General features: G+C 37.3%; 1 protein-coding gene across 1 annotated transcript in view; it reads left to right on the top strand.

Annotated features, from left to right (window-relative positions):
* The first annotated feature begins 299 nt into the window (after positions 1-299).
* Positions 300-20,564, top strand: part of LOC128588741 (ankyrin repeat domain-containing protein 26-like) — a 53,882-nt gene continuing 33,617 nt past the window's right edge. Inside the window, exons 1-4 of the mRNA XM_053595571.1 lie at positions 300-409; positions 11,073-11,236; positions 18,183-18,335; positions 20,222-20,405. Coding sequence (XP_053451546.1) covers positions 389-409; positions 11,073-11,236; positions 18,183-18,335; positions 20,222-20,405 — 522 coding nt within the window. The 5' untranslated portion in view covers positions 300-388. The remainder of the gene's footprint in view (positions 410-11,072; positions 11,237-18,182; positions 18,336-20,221; positions 20,406-20,564) is intronic.

Below are 20,564 nucleotides of genomic sequence, written 5' to 3' on the forward strand. Positions count from 1 at the left end.
ATACTATTAACACTTATTGGGTAACAGTATCTAAAACCTGTAAGTTGCTGTTTATCATTCCCATGTGTTTTCCGGCTTTCTTACTACATATCTGTACGGTCATTAATTTTATGTAGGGTTTGTTTCTATTTCCTAAACTTTAATATACATGGTTATGCATCATACATATCATTCTATAATTTGTTTTGTTTGCTCATCATTATATTTCTGAGATCTGTCCTCACTGGCACATAAGCTCTCATTTGATTAATTAATTATTTCCTTAAAACAGGATCTGGCTTTGCTGCCCAGCCTAGAATAAAGTGGAGTCCTTATGGGTCCCTGCAACGTCAAACTCCTGAGCAGCTGCATTCCTCCTGCCTCAGTCTCCTGAGTTTCTGGAGCTACAATGACATCCTCCCATGCCTTGGTAAGTTTTCAATTTTCTGTATGTACAAGGCCTCACTGTATGTTTCAGGATAGTCTCAAACTGCTGGCCTGAAGCATTGCTCCTGCTGTCCCCATCTTACTGGTAAACATTACAAGGACTGATTCATAGTGTCTTGCCTGATATAATTTTTTGAGTTCTTTATAGGAATTCATCACATGAATGTACCACAGTTAAAAGTAAATTAATAATAAGGCAATCAGGGAAATGTGAACTTGATTAAATATTCACCGATCTTAAGAAATTATTAAGTTTAAAGTGTAATTAAGGTATTTTGGCTACATATTTAAACACTGGTGTTCAATTTTTAGAAGTATTTATGGAAATATATGCAGATGAAATAATACTACATTTTGGAATTAGCTTCAAAATAATTTGGGTGGGGAAGGGGTGTTTGCTGGAGTAGAGATGAAGCAAGATGGACCATGAATCAATAATTAGTAAGTTGGGTGATGAAATAATAATAAATATATAAATAAAAAGGATTATAAACATGAAAACCAAAATAAATAAAGCACAATACCCAAATTCATACATGTATTTCTTCAATGAAAATTCATTTTAATATGAACATTGTGTTTTTTCTCCTAAATATTTCTGGAAACATTCCTTCATTTCAGAACTGCATCATGTGTATTTTGCGATATTGCCTCCTAATTCACCTCTCGGCATTTATTCATGTTCTTTTTTTGAGACAGAGTCTCAGTCTGACACCCTGGGTAGAGAGTCATGGCATCATCACAACTCACAGCAATTTCAAACTGGTAGGCTCATGTGATCCTCTTGCCTCAACCTCCCAAGCAGCTGGGACTACAGAAGCCCACCACAACACCTGTTCGATTTCTCTATTCTTAGTACAGACAGGGTCTCATTCCTGCTCATGCTAGCCATTAACTCCTGAACTCAAAAGATCCTCCCATCTTGGCCTCTCAGAGTGCCAGGACCACAGCCAAGGGCCACTGTACTCAGCCCTAACATGTTGGCAGAAACTCAGTAATATAGATAAAGACTGTTAGTACAAACAAATTCTAAAAGTTTATCCTCTGCATTCTGGGACCAAAGGAGACAGACATATAAGGAAAGAATATAGTTCAGGTGATGCCTACTAGAGAAGTAATAAAGTACGAAGGCAGCCCCGAGAGAGGAGATGGCCTGCTTATCTGGAGGAAGACAGCTAGAATAAAGGAAGGCTTCACGTGCCCATCTGAATTTGAAAGTATAGACAAAAAATTGTCAGAGTAGCAGAAGAAAATGTCTCAGATACAAGGGAAAGGGTGTTAATAATGCTATAAAAGGGAACAGAAACTTTGGAAACCATGCGTGATGAGCAACGCGTGTAACATGCTATTAACAATGTTCCATCATGGGGTAGGGAGTAGTACACAGTCTCAATTGATGTGACTTACTGTATTTTCTCCCTTTTATTTGTTTCTGGTATTTTGTCTGTCCATCTTGGGTGGATGAACTTGTCAGTGAAGCTTTGATGTATTTCTTTGTCTTGAAAGTGATGATATCTAGTGTCTCCACAAAAGGTTGTTGAAATTTAGGATAATGAGAAATTTTTCTTCATTTAAACTCTCCATTTATAAAAGAAAACTAGATGTTACTTTCCAATTTCTTTTGTGAAGTCTATAGCTTTTATCAGACCATTCTAAGTAGTTCATTTTGACTAAATATATGAATTTGTCAGCAGAATTGACACCAGAGGAAAAGCAGCAGAGTCTTGAAGGGAATGAAAATAATCAGCCACAGGTATAAAAAGAATTAAATTTAAATTCTTGATTTCATATTATATTATTTACATTAAGAATGGAGCATAGACCAAATGAAATCACCTTTTAGACTTGCCTTTTAGAAGTGATAGATCATAGTTTAATTTTTAAATTGAGAAACATTTTAATAAAACTTAAAAAATTCTTTCCATTCGTTATAACTTACAGCTAATCGTTATCCTTAAAATAGAGGCAATGTGTTTGCTCTTTTATTTTTATAACTTCCTTACAGGATACTCTTGCTCTTTTATTTTTATAACTTCCTTACAGTGACACAGATGAGCAATTTCACAGTAATGGCCACTGAGGTGGATTCATGTTAAAGGAGTCAACATTTTATTCTTTGACAGTGGTTCAACATTTGCACTTTTCTATTGCTGGGCACAAATGCCAAGGGGAAAGATTTACTCTGCTTGAGGTCTCCAAAAGACCTCAGTGTCTACACTCACGGAAAGGGTCATAAGATCCACCCACCTCCCGTTAAGGAATCACACCTTGCAGAATGGGACCCGTGGCGTTAGGATAAAAACAGTAACTTTCTAACATTTTTAAATGTGGGAAGTTGTTAAATAGCATCAAAAATCTGCTTATCCATTGTCATTAGTGAACATTAGAATATATTAGAGCTGGACCTAAGGACACAGTCTTTCTAGATACATATCACTATCAATTTACATTATGTAAGTTAAAGTTTAAGGGTTACTTTTCTTTCCAATTGGTGGGGATTCTGTCTTCTAATAATGTGAATTTTTCCTGCTCTCCAGCCAGTTATCTCCAGAAAAAGTACTGGGGCTCACTGTTAGAGGCATGGTGAGGTAAAATTTTTTTAAGTGAAGAACCTTTGTAACACTACAGTTACCTGCTAACTCATTTTTGGTAGCTTTAACATATAATAAATTACATGTACTTCAAAGAAATAGTGACAAAGTTCCCTGGCTCATATTTTTCTTCCTATAAGCTAAGGCAAATTGTCTTCCTCCTCTTAGTTATACTCCAGTGATTTACATGTAGTTAAACCTAGATTAAGAAGTTAAAGAAATGTCATTTTCTTTGCTCATGTTTGATTACATAAGGATAAAGATATTTTATAAACTTGTATCCTGATGGAAAAGACATCTGAGGAAGAAAACAAGCCAATCAATCTTCCATCTGGAAAAATGTCCTAAGAATAAAAAATTAATAGGGCATGCGGTTGATAGACTATATCTGTATATTCAGGACCTTTCCTAAAAAAAAGTGGAGCTTTCCACATTGCTCAGGGAGGGTCCATACAACATTGTTCTGGATTCCCACCATAACTTGAAGGGAAACTATCACAATGTCCAGAGACCTTGATGCCTACAAATAACAGAGGAGGACGTGCTCACATTCCTTGCAGCAGGAACTCACATAGGAAGCCCCAACCTGACTTCCAAAGGGAGCAATACATCTACCTTGACTTCCAAATGGAACAGTACATCTACAGTGATGGTGTCTACTTCATAAATCTGAGGAGGATAAGCTGGTAGAAGCTTCTATTGCCAGCTTGGGCCATTGTTGCCATTGAAATCCTGTTGATATCAGGGTCACATCCTCCAGGAACACTGGCGAGTGAGGTGTGCTGAAGTTTGCTGCTGCCGCTGGAGCTACCACTGCTGCTGAAATCTTCACTCTCAGAACCTTCACTAACCATCATCCAGGCAACCTTCTGGGATCTACATCTTCTGGTAGTTATTGACCCTAGAGCTGACCACCTGCCTCCCAAAGAGGCCTCTTATGTAACCTGCCTACCACTTCTCTGTGTCACACAGATTCTCCTCTGTGTTATGTGGACATCATCATTCCACACAAGAAGAAGGGAGCTCCATCAGAAGGCCTACGCAGTGGATTTTGGCCCAGGAAGTTCTCTATATGAGTGGCACCACCTTCTGTGAACACCCAGGGGAGATCATGCCTGATTTCTACTTCTACAGAGATCCTGAGGAGATTGAAAAGGAAAAGCAGGCTTCCACTTAGACAAGTGTGACTCAAGAGGAATTTCAGGGTGGATGGACTGGTGCAGCTCCTGAGTTTACTACTACTCAGCCTGAGGTTGCAGACTGGTCAGAAGCTGCAGGTTCCCTCTGTGCCTACCCAGCAGGTCCCCACTGAAGACTGGAGCTCCCAGCCTGCCATGGAGACTGGTCTGCAGCTCCTACTGCTCAGGCCACTGAATGAATAAAAACAACCACTAAGTGGTGTTAGCTGTTCTTCCACAAGCTCTTAGACAAGATGGAAATAAGGTTGGAGAAAATAAATCTTACCTCATCAGTTTAAAAAAAGAAAAAGAATAAAAAAATGAAAACTGGAAAAAATAAAACTAGTGGGATATTTGATATAATCCATATCAAATGTGGGGCCTTGGCATGGTGTCTCATGCCTATAATCCTAGCACTCTGGGAGGCCAAGGTAGGTAGATTTCTTGAGCTCAGGAGTTCTATGCCATTCTGAACAAGAGCCAGACCTAGTCTTTAAAAAATAGCCAGGTATTGTGGTGGGTTCCTGTACTCCCAGCTACTTGGAGGCTGAGGCAAGAGGATCACTTGAGCCCAAGATTTTTAGATTGCTTGTGAGCTCTGACACCACAGCACTCTATCCAGGGTGACAAAATGAGTCTCTTGTCTCAAACAAAACAAACAAACAAACAAAAAGTAAAAGAGGGAAAGAAAGAAAGAAATGAATGAAAATGTGAATTAAAGAAGGCAAATTGGAGGGGAAAATAAAACTCGTCATAAACAAGTTAAAACAGAAATTCTGTGAAATTTCTAAAAAATATAAAGTTTCTCTTTGTCCTGAGCAATAGGCACTGCCTGATCCCACACATATGGAGCATATTACAAGGGTATGGGTCAAGTGTATCAGGTACAGAACACAAATGTCTTAATACAGTTATTAAGTAAATGAGGTGACAGCTATATTGATTAGCTGTGTGATGTAATCACTCCAATTTGTACAAAAAATCATTGAATCCCACAAAGACATAACTGTATTCATGATCTATGCATATATGACTTAAAAGAAAATAAAATATATGGGACAATCTTAAAGGTCATACCCTCTAATTTCCCAAGTAATATGGCTGATGGGCAGGCAGAATGGAGACTGAAGAACCAATTCTTGGCAAGAGGAAACACCCTTGCAAAAAGGTAAAAATAAAGAATTTGAACAAAGAGGAAAAAAGAAGCGTCAGCTAGTTTACCTTTAAATCAGGCACTGCTAAATTTCTTATGTTAGCAGTTTCCTGGAAGCCTGGTCTGTAGGGAATAGAGCTTACTAACACCCCTGCTGGGTCCATAAGCACTCTGAAGGATTAATGGCCACAGAGGAAGCTGTGTGCAGGGCCTAGCAAGAAACATTAACTAGGCCAGTTCCTGTCTAGTTAACAGTCAAAGCAAATACCCATTGTGGAGGTTTGTATTTGGCTGGGGCAGAGATCAAGGGACAACTTGAGCCCTGAAATATGGGCAGGAGGATAAAGGTATATCCCTTGTCACAGAGGAAGACCCTCTGTGGTGGAGGTGACAGAAAAATTCTTTTTTCCCACTCTTCAGAGGAGATTGATACCAGTTGTGTTTTACTCCACAGTGAAGTAGTGGGGATTAACACCCCCCTAGGAATCTGAGTGTGTGACCACAGACAGGAGGCTGCCCCCTCACAAGGCTCAGGTTCTGGATTTCTTAAGGCTGCTCAGACCCTTAAAGTTAATGATTACTGAAACAATAACAGGTGACTTTCTCACTCAGAGAAACTGCTGACATATTTTTTCCCTTCCTCAGCTTACCCTCTGGGCTAACGAACACATGGATTTAAAAGCTGAGTGGAACTGACACTTGGGCCATCATGAGAACTCCACAAGCAGGCGGTGGTCCCCTGAGTTCCCACCTTTGAGAATTCAATTCTGTGTATCTTGCCTCTTTGTCTCTCTTAGTTTCTAACTTTATATTTCTTCAATTGACTGATGCCAGCTCTATGGGTCTTAAAGAAGCATTTCTCAACCTGTGGGCATTGACCCTTTTGGACTGTCTTAAAGGTTCACAGCATGAGGAAGGTTGAGAACCACTGTCTTAAAGGATCCTAACCCTGGGGCAGGACCCACTGATTATGAGTAAAAAGTTTCACCTGCAATGTCTTTCTTTTGTTGTATTCCAGGAATTTCTTGCACAAAATGAGCCAAGTTTGACAATGTCTTTTATCTCATTCATATCACATGTCCCTGTAATATGCATAGCCTGTCATCCTCTGAGCTTTATTTAAATGAATATAAATTATATGGTAACATTTTAACAGACCATACACTGAATATGTTTTAATAGAAATGAGTAGAATTGCTAAAATGGTACAGATATTGAAAATCAAAAATGAAGAAGCAGTTACAATTGAAAGACCATCTTCATGTAAAAATGACCGAAAAAAATATGAACCATAATACCATTCATTGAAAGGTAGACATTGGACATATGCCTTCCAAAAGGGACATATGGCTTCCAAATAATACCATTCATTGAAAGGTAGACATTGGACATATGCTTTCCCAAGGGACATATGGCTTCCAAAAAGCCTTCTAGATTTGTGGCTTACTTGCTTCAAAGAAAGGAAGCATACAAATCAAACAAAATAGTATTTCTGCTGTAACTGACACGTTTATGAAAACAAAACCAATACAGGATTTGTTCCATAAGCCGTTATATGATAACGGCAATTGTAGTAACTTCAAAACGTGGGAAATGAATTGGAAAATGTCAGTCTTTCTTACACATAGTGACGGAACATCAAATGTACACAGAAGAAGAATTATAGCAGGAATTTCCACCTTTTTACTTCTCTGGGCCACATGGGAAGAAGAGGACTTGTGTTGGGCCAAAAAATTAAATACACAAACCTGAACAAAAGCTGATGAGCCAAAAAACAAAAAAGGTCTATGCATAACTTTTGCCATATTTGCCACCAGAGATAAGCAAAAATGTCCTCACATAATAATCCTAATTATGCGGCGGCCCAACAGAAAGTCTTAAATTTGTTAAGCAGGTCCCAAGTTGCGATCACTAGTATAAAAGATATACATATCTAAGTAATAAAACATCACTTTTTTATTTTTTTTATCATAAAAGTAAAAGGAAAGTGGACAACATAAAACTAGTGGGATATTTGACCTTGTGTTTAGAACTTAATGCATCAACATCTGGCTCGATGGAAGCCTTTGCAATTCTCAGTGAGTTCTCAAGGTGATCATCAGATATTTTGGTTCTAAGTTTACTCTTACTGTGCTTCATTCCTGAAAATAGTTGCTCACAAATGTAGGTGCTTCCAAAGAACGATTGACATGAATAAGCTCTGAGTCTGAAGTGAGGGCTATTTGTCTGTAAAGACAGGATGTATAAAAGTCCAGATTGCAGCTCTGTGCATTGCATTTGAAAATTTGCAGCTAACATATTTATGTCAATTGAAAATTGAGTTGCAAGTGCATCAAAATATTATTTTCTCAGAAATCTTGAAATCTGTTTCCAAATTCTTGTGTCAAATCAAAAAGCAAGGCTATATCTTTTTTGCTCTTCATGGGACTCTGTTTAGCCAACCTATCGAAAAGCCTAAAATTGTGTGCCTTAACTTGACTTGCCATAATTTCATTTTCATTTGGAATGCCATTGTGGTTTGAAACATTGTATCAGTAAGCTGGTTCTCACCTGAAGGCACTTGATAAACTGATTTAAACTGATGGTTGAAATCTAGCCATTCAATCTACTAAAACTGGTAAATCTAGAAATCTGTTTTTACCATCAAGTTCTAGCACAAATTTCGTTTTGGATACCACAAACAACTTGAGGACATGTGGCAAATCATAAATTCTTTTTAGCATTTGGCCTTGACTTAGCCATCTTCTGTCCAAAAAGTAAATGATGTTATGTCTTTATTCATGTGACACTGCAGTATGACATTGTCGTCTGCCAAGTTTATGCTCAAGAACTATGCAATCCACTTTCACAAAAAAAAAAATCACAAAGAAACTCATAATGTTTTAAGTAAGTTTATAGTTTTGTGTTTATAAACCATTCATGTTCATAGCTGCATTCATAACCATTCGAGGCCGCATGCAGCCTGCTGGCAGTGGGTTTGAGACTCCTGAGTTTTAGCAAGATATGCAAAGATTCAAGAATGAAGCAAGTCGATTTCCTGGCTCTAGGGAAAGAAACAATTCAAGTTTTAAAAGATGTAGGGGTTCACTTGCTACAACTCTTTGCTTTTTCCTGCATCAATTCTCTGATCTAGTCTGATTATCTTCTTATGAACATTTCATCTGTAAAACAAGGTTCTCTAAATATGTCATTGTGCTTAGAAATAGCTGATTCCTGCTGTCTAAATGATAGAAATTCAGGAAAACATTCTCACAATCTCTGTTCTTTCATCACTCTTCCAAGTTGGATATGAACTGGAAAACTAATTTAGCCAAATTCCCCTATGACCTTCGGAAACAGGGTAAACTTTAAATAAATTGCTTAAAAATATAAGAAGCTCTGTTTTGTTTTGTTTTTCTATTTAACTAAACATATACTGCATTTATTTTAACAATGAAATGAAGATGCATTGGAAGGAAGTAGTGACTGGGAAGAGCTAGAAATATGTGTCTAGTCTTGAGAGTTCCAACAACTACTCCAAGCCAAGTGACTGTTTACTGTGTTTTGAGGTGTGCAAGTTCATCTGTTTATCACAAACTATGGGAACTTTTCATTCCATCATGGCCACTTTAAATAACCTCTGACAGTAAACATATCAATTTCTATATGTTTAAAAAGTCACTACTCTCAAATGTTTTGTTGAATCAGATGTTTGCATTATGATGTTTAATGAAGTACAGTAAGTTTGGGCATATATGATTTTATTTTATAAGCAGCATAAAAGGAAGTCATCCTCAGAAAAAAATTCAGGACTCAACTCCTAAATAGAAAGCTGAGTTCTGTACTTGGAGTTTTAAAGGTAGACAAAAATCTAGAGATACTCTGCTTTCAAAATAAAAGTAAAGGAGGCCTCTTATCCTCTACTAAGGCATTACAATAGTTGCCAAAGTCATAAAGAAGACAGGCGAGAGGCCTTCAGACATATGAAAAAATGCTCATCATCTTTATAATCATCAGAGAAATGCAAATCAAAACTACTTTGAGATATCATCTAACTCCAGTGAGACTAGCCAATATCACAAAATCTCAAGACCAGAGATGTTGGTGTGGATGTGGAGAAAAGGGAACACTTTTGCACTGCTGGTGGGAATGCAAACTAATACATTCCTTTTGGAAAGATATATGGAGAACACTTAGAGATCTAAAAATAGATCTGCCATTCAATCCTGTAATTCCTCTGCTGGGCATATACCCAGAAGACCAAAAACCACATCATAACAAAGATATTTGTACCAGAATCTTTATTGCAGACCTATTCATAATTGCTAAGTCATGGAAAAAGCCCAAGTGCCCATCGATCCACGAATGGATTAACAAATTGTGGTATATGTACACCATGGAATACTATGCAGCCTTGAAGAAAGATGGAGACTTTACCTCTTTCATGTTTACATGGATGGAGCTGGAACATATTCTTCTCAGTAAAGTGTCTCAAGAATGGAAGAAAAAATATCCAATGTATTCACCCCTACTATGAAATTAACTTAGGACCTTCACATGAAAGCTATAACCAAGTTACAACCTAAGAACAGGGGGAAGGGGGAAAGCGTGGGGAGGGAGGGGGTGGTGGGTAGAGGGAGGGGGATTGAAAGGATCACACCTGTGGTGCATCTTACAAGGGTACATGTGAGCCTTGGCAAATGTGGAATGTAAATGTCTTGGCAAAGTAACTAAGAAAATGCCAGGAGGGCTATGTCAACTAATGAGATGAAAATGTGTCAAATATTCTATGAAACAAGTGTATGGTGCCCCATAATCATATTGATGTACACAGCTATGATTTAATAAAAAAAAAAAGAAAGAAAAGAAAACAAAAACAAAGTCATTGTTTTAATTTACCAGATTTATCTGATGAGTGAATCTGGTAATTTGTCTGCTGTGTGTTATGGAATCATGCTATGTGTTTTCGTGCCCTCAAGTGCTAGGACATCCACTTGAGGAGACTTAGAGGAATTCTTCGCCTTGTTTGGCTTTACTCCGTTACTGGTAGATGATGGCTCTGAGGCCGATAATCACTGTCCTGGATATCCTCCAGCTATAAAACTGGATGCTTATTGAATGCAGAATTGAGGAAACTTCTCATTTTTCAGAATGCTGCACTACCAACTCAGCAAACTTGCTGTGCTCCTTGTGGCAACCTTGGGTTCCCTACATGTCAGTGAGCACCTTCACTTTTTTGATATCCCAGGATCCAGATGAAAAAAGAATAATAAAAGACAGTGGTGAAAAGAATGGCTTAGAGCAAAAAGAGGGAGACCCACAGCACCATTCTCGCTCCACCTTGTTATTTAATGTAAGATCCACCTGGGAAAACCATATGACAACATGTTGTGTGTCTTTGTATTTTTATGCCTCTGATTCTGCCAGTGAAGAATGGATGGGTACAAACCCACAAAATTTAGAAGGGCCCTTTTTGATATTTTAGAAAGTTCTGTTTTATTCACTCAAATAGAAATGAAGTCGATTTGACAAAAATTTCAGTGATAAAATTATAAAAGATATAATCATATGTTATTTGATTTTATATACATAGTGATTAAGTTAAAGTAAACACAAAATATTTTTAATGACTAAAATCATGACAATTTAACTGGGCCAAGTGTTAAAATCAATGAAAAGCAAGAAACTTTCTTTCTGTTGATTAGAGTAATAATAGTCATCATTAGTATGAAACTTTCATTGAAGGTTGAAGAATGGAAGAAGGACAAAAGTAAAGAAGTGGAAATATCAAAAAGCCTGTGTGATGGTGATGCTGATGACAGTGACAGTGAGGCATCAATTCCACAAAAAAAGAGTGGAAAAGTTGGCAACCAGCATTTTGCTAGGAAAGAGAATGAAGAGTCCGATAGGTAAGCCTATAGCAATATTTAACAATAGATCATTGTTTTGTACTAAAAAAAACATAATTTTTTAGACTATTAAGTATTTATTTATTTAATTAAATCATAGTTGTGTACATTAACGCGTTCATGGGGTACAATGTGCTGGTTTTATATACAATTTGATTGGGCTAATGCCATGCCTCATCATTAGAAAAATGGAAACATGTAAAAATAAAAACAGAAAATACAATTTTTCCATCCATATTGATATTTTATAGAAAAAATAATAACAAATGTTGGGAAATCAGAGGAAAAATGTATACTGCTGGCAAATGAACTAGAGAAATACTCGTTGAGGGGTAATTTGGCAGTGTGCATCAGAATTCCAAATGTGTCATTCCTTCAACATAACAGCTTCACTTCTGGGGCTATACAGGATAATGTTACATGTGTAAACACACACACAAATGTATTAAGTTTGTGAATGCATCCTAAAAAAAAGTGCTACATGCCTCATTGCTGAATATCTCTATGGTCACCTTCGAGGTACTTCCCTTGGGAAGCTATATGCACTGATGCCAACAGGTAGTACACCCTTCAAAGGAAATTTGGAACTCTTTGTCTGGAATGGCCATCAGAGATGTCATCATACAAGGTCTGACAAATAAGTTCACCAGCTCATCTTAGAAAAAGTGCTGCTTACTTCATTGCTGAATATCATTACAGTCACCTTCAAATGACTCCCTGAGCCATCTGGTGACCATGGTGACATTCAGCAGTGAAGTGTGCAGCACTTTTTCTGGGATGAGTTGGTGAAGTTACTTGTCAGACCTCGTATCATGACAACTGGTGGCCATTCCACAACATTACTTTGAAGGGTGGAGTAAGTGCTGGTGGTCAGTACATAGCTTCCCAGGAAGTGTACCTCAAAGGTGACAGTGGTGAAATTCAGCAGTGAGGTATGTGGCACTTTTTCTAGGATCAGTTAGGGAAATTAATTGTCCAAACTTGTGTACAAAATGCATATAACATATTAAAGATGCACATATAATGCACTTATGTTCAGAATATTTATTATAGCATTAGCATATAAAAAATTTGGAGATAGTCTAAATATCCATTAATAAAAAATTTAAATTGTCATACCCATAACATAACGGGGCATGCAACCATTGTTTAAAAATGAAGTTAGATCTATAGTGTACTCATAGTTCACAATTAAAGTTTATTTAAAGCATTTAGTTTTATATCAAGCACTTTTATTAGAATTCTTATAGTAGCTGCTGAGAAGCCAAAGGAAACTGCATGCTACCTTGTCACTCTACCTTGTTATCAACAAAATTGCTAGTTATTAAATTTGGGGGTTTTATTCCATGCATGAGTGTGCAAATGTGGAATTCTTTAATTAATCTGAATATTGCCAAGGGATTGCACATGGGTATCCGTATTTCATTGAAATACTTCAGGATTTTGGATAAAACTTACTACAATACATCAAGGGATTTTTGAAGTACTAAACCTGGAGTTGTTCACCTTTTTTGTAAAGAGCCAGACAGTAAATATTTTAGGCGTTGTAAACCATAAGGTCTCCACTGTAGTCCAAAGTCTGCTATAGATGGTAAGTGAACGGGTGTGTTCCAGTGGCGCTTTGCTCACTCAGACAGAATGTGGCTTTATTTGGCCCACAGCCTCTTGGTAAGCCTGGTAAGCCCTGTGCTGAACCCACGGTGCTGCCAAGGCAGCAGGTCTGACTTTGAAGAGCATCTCACAAACGTACCACCATCCTTCCTTCTGAGATAATGGATTTCGGTATAGTGTACACCATAGCATATTTTTCAACAGTGTCATCATGTTATATAATTTCAAAAAATCAAATTTCAGTGTAAGATTCTTTTCTAGATATCTCTCCTTTGATTCCTATTATAGAATTCAGTAATAGAATATGATTAATCACTTTGTATATTGAGAAGTATATATGTACATCCTAGAGTTGGGTGATTTTCTCAAAGAAGAAATGTATTGCCCCCAAATTTTTAGTGTCTTTTGGGTCTTCATTGATAAGTATGAGCAAAATGATAATAGGCTTAATAATACAGAAATATTCAAGGGGGATTTTAGCTGTACAGTTTTATAAATGTATTGTGTAATACCTTGGTCTGGCATTTTTAATGCCTTATGAATATAATTTTAAAATATTTAACATATTAATATATGCTACATAAATCTTATTAACATAACCACCTGTGGGAGCATGACACACTGGTGGACATACAGAGGTGTTCAACACAAGGAATCAGGCCTGCTGTACTCACACGTACACATGATACATGTCCAGTCTGTGAAGCTTAAGTCAACTTTCAGAAGGTGGTCAGTCTCTGGAGGTGCTACTGTATAAGATTGAAAAATACAGCCACACCTACAATGCATCTTACAAGGGTACATGTGAAAATTACAAAATGCAGAATATAAATGTGTTAATACAATAACCAAGAAAAAGCCAGAAAGGCTATGTTAACCAGTGTGATGAAAATATTTCAAATTGTATATAAAACCAGCGCATGGTACCCCATGATTGCATTAATGTACACAGCTATGATTTAATAAAAAAAAAAAAAAGAAAGAAAAATACAGCCAAACGTGAAGAAAATTAGATCATCTGCGAACATGCTACTCAGTGTTGATATCTTTGGAAGAACTGTCTGTTCCCACAGACTCAAGTCTCCACTCACCTTGAGCTCTTGCTAGTAATACTCCTTCCACTACTCCCAAATGGCTTGTCTCAAGGTTACCACTGATTTTCACTTTGATAAATCTAGACATTATTTCATAGACCCCATTTTTATTGAACCTATCAGCAATATTTGACTCAGTAGAAAAAAAAATGTCTCGTCCATAATCTTTTGTTACTTGGCTTTTGGGGTATCATTCTAAAACCCGGCTTTTCCTGCTGCCTTCCTGGCACTCCCATCCTAGCCTGGATTGCCTGCTTCTCCTCATCCCACATCTCTTAAATATGGAAATGTCCCAGGGCTCAGTCTTCAGTCTCCTTTGTCATGACTTTTACTACTTCATATATGCTAATATTTTCCAAGTCCGAATCTCCAGTCCAGATCTCTCTCCAAAATTCCACACATGTACATCACACTTCCCATTGGACATCTCACTTTAGTTAGCTGTTGGGTATCTCAGAACTAATAGGTCCAAAACTGAGCTACTGATTTTCTTCCTCAGACCTCCCCGTTTTCCATTTGCTCTGTCAAAAACATCGGTGTCATCCTTGATTCATCTCTCCCTTATAGACTTGACAGCTAATTTGGCAACAAGTCTTCTCAGGTTTACTGTCAAAATATATCCAGAAGCCAGTCATACCTTCCATGTCCAAGCCACCACCTGTCTCAAGGAGTATAATGAACTGCTAATGGGACTTTTTTCTTCTTAACACCTTTTCCATCAATTCTTAACCCAGTGGAGCTGGTAAGGAATAGGCCAGATGGTGTCCTTCCTCTGCTCACACCTCCTAGTTGCGTCCCTTTCACTCAGAGTATGTGCCGAGGTTCTTCCAAGGACCTCAGAGGCACTATGTGATGTGACCATGTCATCTCTTTGACTTGCCTCCCAGAACTTCTTACTGCTCCTTACACACTCTAGGCCCAGGACAGTCATTGGCAGGTCCCTCTGTCTGGAAGGCATTTCCCTCAGACACCCTCCTGACTTGCTCCTTCTCTTCCCTCCGTCCATCACTCCTCCTCAGCCTGCTGTACCCATCACGTTTCCTCAGACTCCTATGTCCATCAGTCCTCCTCATCCTGCTACATCCATCACTCCTCCTCATCCTGCTACGTCCATCACTCCTCCTCATCCAGCTATGTCCATCACTCCGCCTCATCCTGTTATGTCCATCGCTCCTCCTCATCCTGCTATGTCCATCGCTCCGCCTCATCCTTCTATGTCCATCACTCCTCCTTATCCTTCTATGTCCATCACTCCTCCTCATCCTGTTATGTCCGTCACTCCTCCTTATCCTTCCATGTCCATCACTCCTCCTCATCCTGCTATGTCCATCACTCCTCCTTATCCTTCTATGTCCATCACTCCTCCTCTACCTGATATGTCCATCGCTCCTCCTCATCCTGCTACGTCCATCACTCCTCCTCATCCAGCTATGTCCATCACTCCGCCTCATCCTGTTATGTCCATGGCTCCTCCTCATCCTGCTACGTCCATCACTCCTCCTCATCCAGCTATGTCCATCACTCCTCCTCATCCAGCTATGTCCATCACTCCGCCTCATCCTGTTATGTCCATCGCTCCTCCGCATCCTGCTATGTCCATCGCTCCGCCTCATCCTGTTATGTCCATCACTTCTCCTCATCCTGTTATGTCCATCACTCCTCCTCATCCTACTATGTCCATCGCTCCGCCTCATCCTGTTATGTCCATCACTTCTCCTCATCCTGTATGTCCATCACTCCTCCTCATCCTGCTATGTCCATCACTCCGCCTCATCCTGTTATGTCCATCACTCCTCCTCATCCTGCTATGTCCATCACTCCTCCTCGTCTTGCTATGTCCATCACTCCTTCCCTGCTTCTTCAGTTTTTCTCCTTTGGCAAACATAAACCTTTCGTGTCTTTATTGTTTTGTGTGTTTACTTTACTTTTCATGGATAGGTTTCTTGTCTGTTCACTGCCTTACCCTCAGTGACTAGAAAAGAGCCTCACTCATAGTAAGTAACCAATTGATAAATATTCATTAATATTTATGGAGTGAAGGGAGTTCATCCTGTTTTATTATTTTAGACTTTAGGCTGATTTTCACCGATGAAATGGTTTCACATGGGTTCGTGCTGACAATTTTACCTGGCCACCATGTACACTTTGGGGCATTTGGTTGGCTCTTTCTAATACTATTACATTAATTATCTTCATTTAGAGAGAAAAGCCCTATACTGTGGTTACTCGTTATTTATTCCTATGCCAATAGTTATGGTAGTTTTAATTATGGTAAGATGGATCAAGGGAATTAAAATCTTCATTTGAATTTTATTAATTAATATAAAAGTATTAGAGTGGCATATAAGAATAGACTTTAAAACTTCTTCCCAAAGGATTATGAACTTTTAGTATCTGAAATTAAACACATGTTTGGAATGTCCTTCTTCCTGCAGTAGGAGAGTTGTGCTGGTCAGTCACAGTCTATGTGACAGAGCAGCTGCTGATCTCACCTGGGTCTTAAAAAAGAATGGAGTTTAAGAGCTGTCAGAGGTTCAGAGGCAAGAGGTGGCTGCTTTGAGTAGCAAGGTTGTTAGAATGAGATTGTTGTTGTTCATTGGCTGTCACTCCCAGGCACGTGTATTAGAGTGAGCTTGTCTGTGATCCGCTGTCTTTCAAAAACAAGCGCCAGAAGTTGATAGGTTTTTGAGTGAGGCCAGTGGTCACTGAGTGACCAATTACATTTATAACTGATTCTGGGTGCACCCCTGCTGCCATGACTGGAGGTCAGTCCTTTCTGAAGTTGCAGGCAACTGTAACCAGATATTTTCTATTTAAAAGTTTCCTCCCATCAACTATGTTCAAAATGAAAGCTATCTTTTATTCTTGAATCGGAGACTTATTATTAAAGTTTAGATTAAGAGAAATTGCTTAATAATTGCTTTTAGGAAGATCTCCCTCAAAAAAAAAAAAACCAGATGGTTAGTCTTAACCAAAAGAAGTGTCTACCTAATATTTTTAAATAAAGAGGTTTTTTTTGTTTTTTTGTTTTTTTGTTTATTTTGTATTTTTAGGATCTCATGTTCACTCTTAACATAATAATCTCTTGTGGGAAATTTCAATCTCTATAAATGTATGTAGGTACATGATGGAGATATTCTTACACATCTTTTTACTCTACAGAAATATAATTACAATTTTCTGGTAAAACCAGAATCTGAGGATTGGATACTAGGCTCAATGTGTATAAAAATGACTAAGCTATTTTCTTTTCAAAGAAAATCATAAGTAATCACAAAACTGCTGTCCTGAAATGTGTTTTATGACATATATGCATTTCAAAAGGTTGTATTTTCTTTTTTATTATTTTTATTGTCTTTTGTACATACCTCATAAATACATTTATGCCCATTTCAGTGTGTTGATTATTTGTACAAATTGGAGTGCTTACATCATACTAATCAGCTTAGCTTTCATCTCATTTACCCAATTATAGCATTAGGACATTTCTGTTCTACACATGATAGAACCAACTTGTATTTGCCATGTGCTTCATAGTTGTGGTCCCCCTACTATCCCCTACTATGCTTCCCACTCCCTCCCCATCCCTCGCCCTCCCCTTCACTCCTTCATCATAGACTAAAGTTGTGTTTCATATTTCATATGCAAGTGTGAGTTATTATAAATTGGTTTCACAATAGTACTGAGTACATTTCCGTCTTTCCTTTTGTGTTGTCAGTGCAGCATGCTATTCTAAAAACTTAATTTAAGTTAAACATTCTCTGTTCTAAACACAAAGCGAAAATTATAGAATAGAGCACAAATCTAATCATGACTCCCATGTGTAAGAGACATTGCTGGTAGGTGGTGAGCTCCAGACTTTTGGTGGAGCATTTAAGTTCCGTGGACCATTCGTGCTCACAGTTTTCTTCCATGTTTTTTACACTTTTCAAGTCCCAAGGAAATGCCTGGTTGTCATCTGCCTCATCTGTGGCTCAGTTCTGTTGTCTAAGTAGAGTGATGCTTTCCTTGTATTTGGAGAGACTTTTTCCTAGATCAACACTTATGTAGCCAATTGCCTTTTAACTATACATTTACCTATTTTTCAAAGCAGGGAATATTCCTTTCTTTGCATGTTGTTTTGTACTCCATAACTGTTTCTTGAATTACTAAATGAGTATGTGTGGAAAGTTACAAAATTTTTTGTTCCTTGTCAGTAGAATCATTAGAAAACATTTTCTTTTTATGCATTTCTAAAGTAGTGGTCCTGTCTTGCCCATGAAGGAAGTAAGGAAAAACAAAAAGGAAAAATGGAACTCAAAAGAATCTGAGATGACACCAGTGCTTGAGGAGGATAACTTGCTAACTAGTGATCTGCTCCAAAGGAATGATGACTGCAGGTTAAGTGAAGGAAGGTAAAGCCATCAAGTACTTTATTTCCCTGTGAAGGAATGTGAAGAGTGCTTACTTTTTCTGATACTAGAGTAGTATGGTCTGCCAAAGCTAGAGAATTCTTGACAATATCAGTTCTGCTGAAAAGTTAATTGAGATGAGGATTAATTAATTTAAAAAGAAGCAGTTTTAATGAATATTCATCATGGAACACTGGCTGCAGTGAATACACATAAACAACTCTTAGAGAATTTGTACTGGGAGAGTCAATAGAGAAATGAGGGATAAGTTGAAAAAGAAAAGAAAAATGGGGATTCAAAGCAGTTTTATCCTTGTCTCATTTTAAAATAAATGTTTTTTGACTGTGTTTGTAAGAAAAGAAACACATAAGAACATGCTTATGAAATTTAGGTTTTTTGCTTGTCTAAGCATTAGAAATTTTGATACTTTATATTTTAAAGATACATGCTAAAATAATTGTCTTTAGAAGTTCTTTTCATATATTGTTTTTTGGTAAGAGGGTATTCTTTCAGAATCGGTTCTGATGTGGAATATTTGAATGTACTTGAACATGCTGATGATAACTTGAAGTTAAAATATCATAAGTAGGTTTTTAAATGATGTAATAATAAACATACATACACTCCTCATTCTTCGATGATTGTATGGATCACCTATTTCTGATGGTAGCACCACAGAGAGCTATAATTTAGTAAGGTACTAAAATATTAGGTATATCAACTTCATTGGAGAAAGGAAGGAATTCATTTATGTCCAGTGGAAATGCAGGCTATTTACAATCTATTGCAAATTATTACTTTTGGATTATAAAATTCTAAAGTGTAAAAAACATGTTCCCATGTGTCACGGTGTCATTGACATGCCTTGTGTGCTCAATAAGTTATTTGTTGAACACATGACTAGACAATTGAATAGATGAACAATGATTTCTTTAGAAAAAAAAAGAATGTTTAATTTCCTAGGAAGTAATTTTCCACAATTGCCTAAAAATAAAGTCTTCTTATTTTAATAAAAAGCATTTTCAAGTTTCAGAAATAATAACTTATAGCCAGAAGTGGAATGATTATGTGGATTTATCAGCTATCATATCCCTTAAACACAATTGAAAATAAATATCACTTTCAGAGTGTGTTGTGAAACGCATGTTGTGGAGCTTGAATTCTTGGTTTTGACCAGCTGATGGGCTTGGACAAGTTACTTTGCCTGTCTGTGCCTTTTTCCTTCCTTTATAAAATACCTAATGTACTACCTTCCTCAGAGAATGTTTGCCGCTAGTAAATGAGTTTAACCTGTGCCCAGTGTTTTGAAGAATCTTGGAAATGCTGATTCCTGTCATCGTTATGAATGGGTTTCTCCTATATAAGGAGTTAAGTAGTGTTCTTCCAAAGAGATTTTAGTTCCAGAAAAGCCTATGGTGATTGAAAATAAATGAATAAATAAATAATTAACCTGGTATATTTCTTGCTATCAAATAATGGAACTAACATGATTTTTCTTTTGACTATCAGAAAGCTGAATGTTGTAAATGTAATTCTTTGCTTTGTAATTAGTACCAGGAGTCACTTTCTAGTTAACTCTAAATGACCTGTCTGCAGTTGGTCACTTGTAAATTTGCTGAATAATTTCCACTATTATTTTTCATATTTACCTGAATGACTAGTAACATAAACTTACCAATTAGCAGGATGTTCTTTCCTGTCTGCTTTTCAAGTATATATGTCCCTTAAAGGAGACTGAAATGAAATTGAAAACCTGATAATCATTCAGGAAAAACATTTAAGAACATGGAAATGTTATTAGGGTAATAAAATAAGAGAAGAGCCAGATGATAAGAGGAACTTTTCATTTCCTAACAATATAAGTTTAAGATAAGTATATTTAACTGCAGATTATCCTTAGAAGAAGCAAAAGAGAAGAGAACAAACGCTGACATAGTCTGTGACAAACTGAGGGGAAAGTTAAGAACAATGAAAAAGCAGTATATGAAAGAAGTTAAACTCAACCAACAGCTCGAACAGACTCTGAGAGCACAAGATGTGGAAGTGAAGAGTCTCCAAAATATTTTGAATGAGGTAAATTAATCTTTGATAACAATCTCATATTTCTAATTTTGTTACATCAATATCACATGTATTATCTATTCCATTTCATATACAGGGTGGTCATAAAGCCCATGTGTGATTTTAGATTGCACATGATTTTAAATCGCACACAGACTTTATGACCACCTG

This window comes from Nycticebus coucang, chromosome 6 (genome assembly GCF_027406575.1).
Source record: "Nycticebus coucang isolate mNycCou1 chromosome 6, mNycCou1.pri, whole genome shotgun sequence".
NCBI lineage: Eukaryota > Metazoa > Chordata > Mammalia > Primates > Lorisidae > Nycticebus > Nycticebus coucang.